This window comes from Myotis davidii, unplaced genomic scaffold, assembly GCF_000327345.1.
Source record: "Myotis davidii unplaced genomic scaffold, ASM32734v1 scaffold43, whole genome shotgun sequence".
Lineage (NCBI taxonomy): Eukaryota > Metazoa > Chordata > Mammalia > Chiroptera > Vespertilionidae > Myotis > Myotis davidii.
Window position 1 is genome coordinate 790566 of NW_006294590.1, and position 1402 is coordinate 791967.

The 1402-nt window shown below is 61.6% G+C and overlaps 1 protein-coding gene across 1 annotated transcript in view; it reads left to right on the forward strand.

The window, feature by feature from the left end:
• The window catches only part of DNAH10 (dynein, axonemal, heavy chain 10), a 66509-nt gene that overhangs the window by 34119 nt on the left and 30988 nt on the right, over positions 1-1402 (forward strand). Inside the window, exons 37-38 of the mRNA XM_006768786.2 lie at positions 302-493; positions 1265-1383. Of these exons, the coding sequence (XP_006768849.1) occupies positions 302-493; positions 1265-1383 (311 nt within the window). The remainder of the gene's footprint in view (positions 1-301; positions 494-1264; positions 1384-1402) is intronic.

Consider the following 1402-nt stretch of genomic DNA (forward strand, 5'->3'; position numbering starts at 1 on the left):
GCCTCAGCAGTCAGTGCAGGGTGGCGGGAGCAGGCCGGGACCAGCAGCTCTTCCAAGGCCGGGACATGCGTGTTGCCGCCTTCGCGGTAGCGCGAGAGGTGCGGCCGGGTTTCCTTACACGGAGCCGACCTGGAGGCAGTTTGTCAGCGCCGCCCGCGCCTCCCGGGGCAGCGCTCTGTGTCTGCATGGCAGCTGTACGCTCGCTTCGCGGTGTGCGGCGCCACCCCCGTTCTGTGCGAGGGTTCCTGGACCAGCCCGGGCTTTGGGAAACACCCGAGACGTCTGTGTTCCTTCCGCCTAGGACGTGGTGCTGATGCGGGCGCTTCGTGACATGAACCTGCCCAAGTTCGTCTTTGAGGACGTCCCCCTGTTCCTCGGCCTGATCTCCGACCTGTTTCCCGGGCTGGACTGCCCGCGCGTCCGCTACCCCAGCTTCAACGACGCGGTCGAGCAAGTGTTCGAGGAGAACGGCTTCGTGGTCCTGCCGGTCCAGGTAGAGGGCTGACCGAGAGCCCACGCTTCTTCCTTTCTCTGTTGTTATTTCCTTTAGTTGTGGCCAAGCAGGTGCTAGGGCAGGTGTCCTCTGAGCCACTCAGGGTCCAGTCCGGGCCCTGGGCACATCCCAGTGCTGCGCGGCCACCCCGCCACCGTCTCCACGCTGTTCCACCTTCCCGACTGCAGCTGTGGCATTAAACAGCGACTCCCGTCCTCCCCGCCCGGGACCCGCCACCTGCCTCCTGTCCAGGCGCCTGCCCCTCAGCTCCTCCCGCGGACTCACCCCTCTCTGTCCTCTGTGTCTGCGTGTTTCCTCGGCCTGAGGCCCCCGGTGCATTCGTGCTGTGCTCCCAGGCATGAGGACTGCCTTCCTGAGGCTGAACAGAATCCCATTGTGTGGATGGACCACTGTCTGGGTTTTTTGATCTTGGGTTTTTTGGGCATAATGTCATCAGAGAACTTAAGTATTTTTTGGGGGGTCCAACCATCTAATGTTCTCTCCCAGCCCACCTCCCCCCCACCCGAATCACACCGAAAAGGTCAGCTGGCATTGCTGTAGGGACGGAGGAGGAGTGGGTGCCGGCGGGAGGAGCGGCTTGGGGGAGTGGCTGGTGAGCGTGCGTGTGCTACAGCCTCCCAGCCTGTGGATGTCTCGGTACCAGTGAGGTGTACACTTTCATTGGATGAATTGAATAGTGTGGGAATCATAGCTCAGTGGGGCTATTTCTTTTTAAGATGTGTTTTAACTCAGCTGCGACTCTGTCCCCAGGTGGATAAAGTCATTCAGGTGTACGAGACCATGCTCACCCGTCACACGACGATGGTGGTGGGGCCCACGGGAGGGGGCAAGTCCGTGGTCATCAACACCCTGTGCCAGGCGCAGACCAAGTGAGTATGCCCTGCGGGG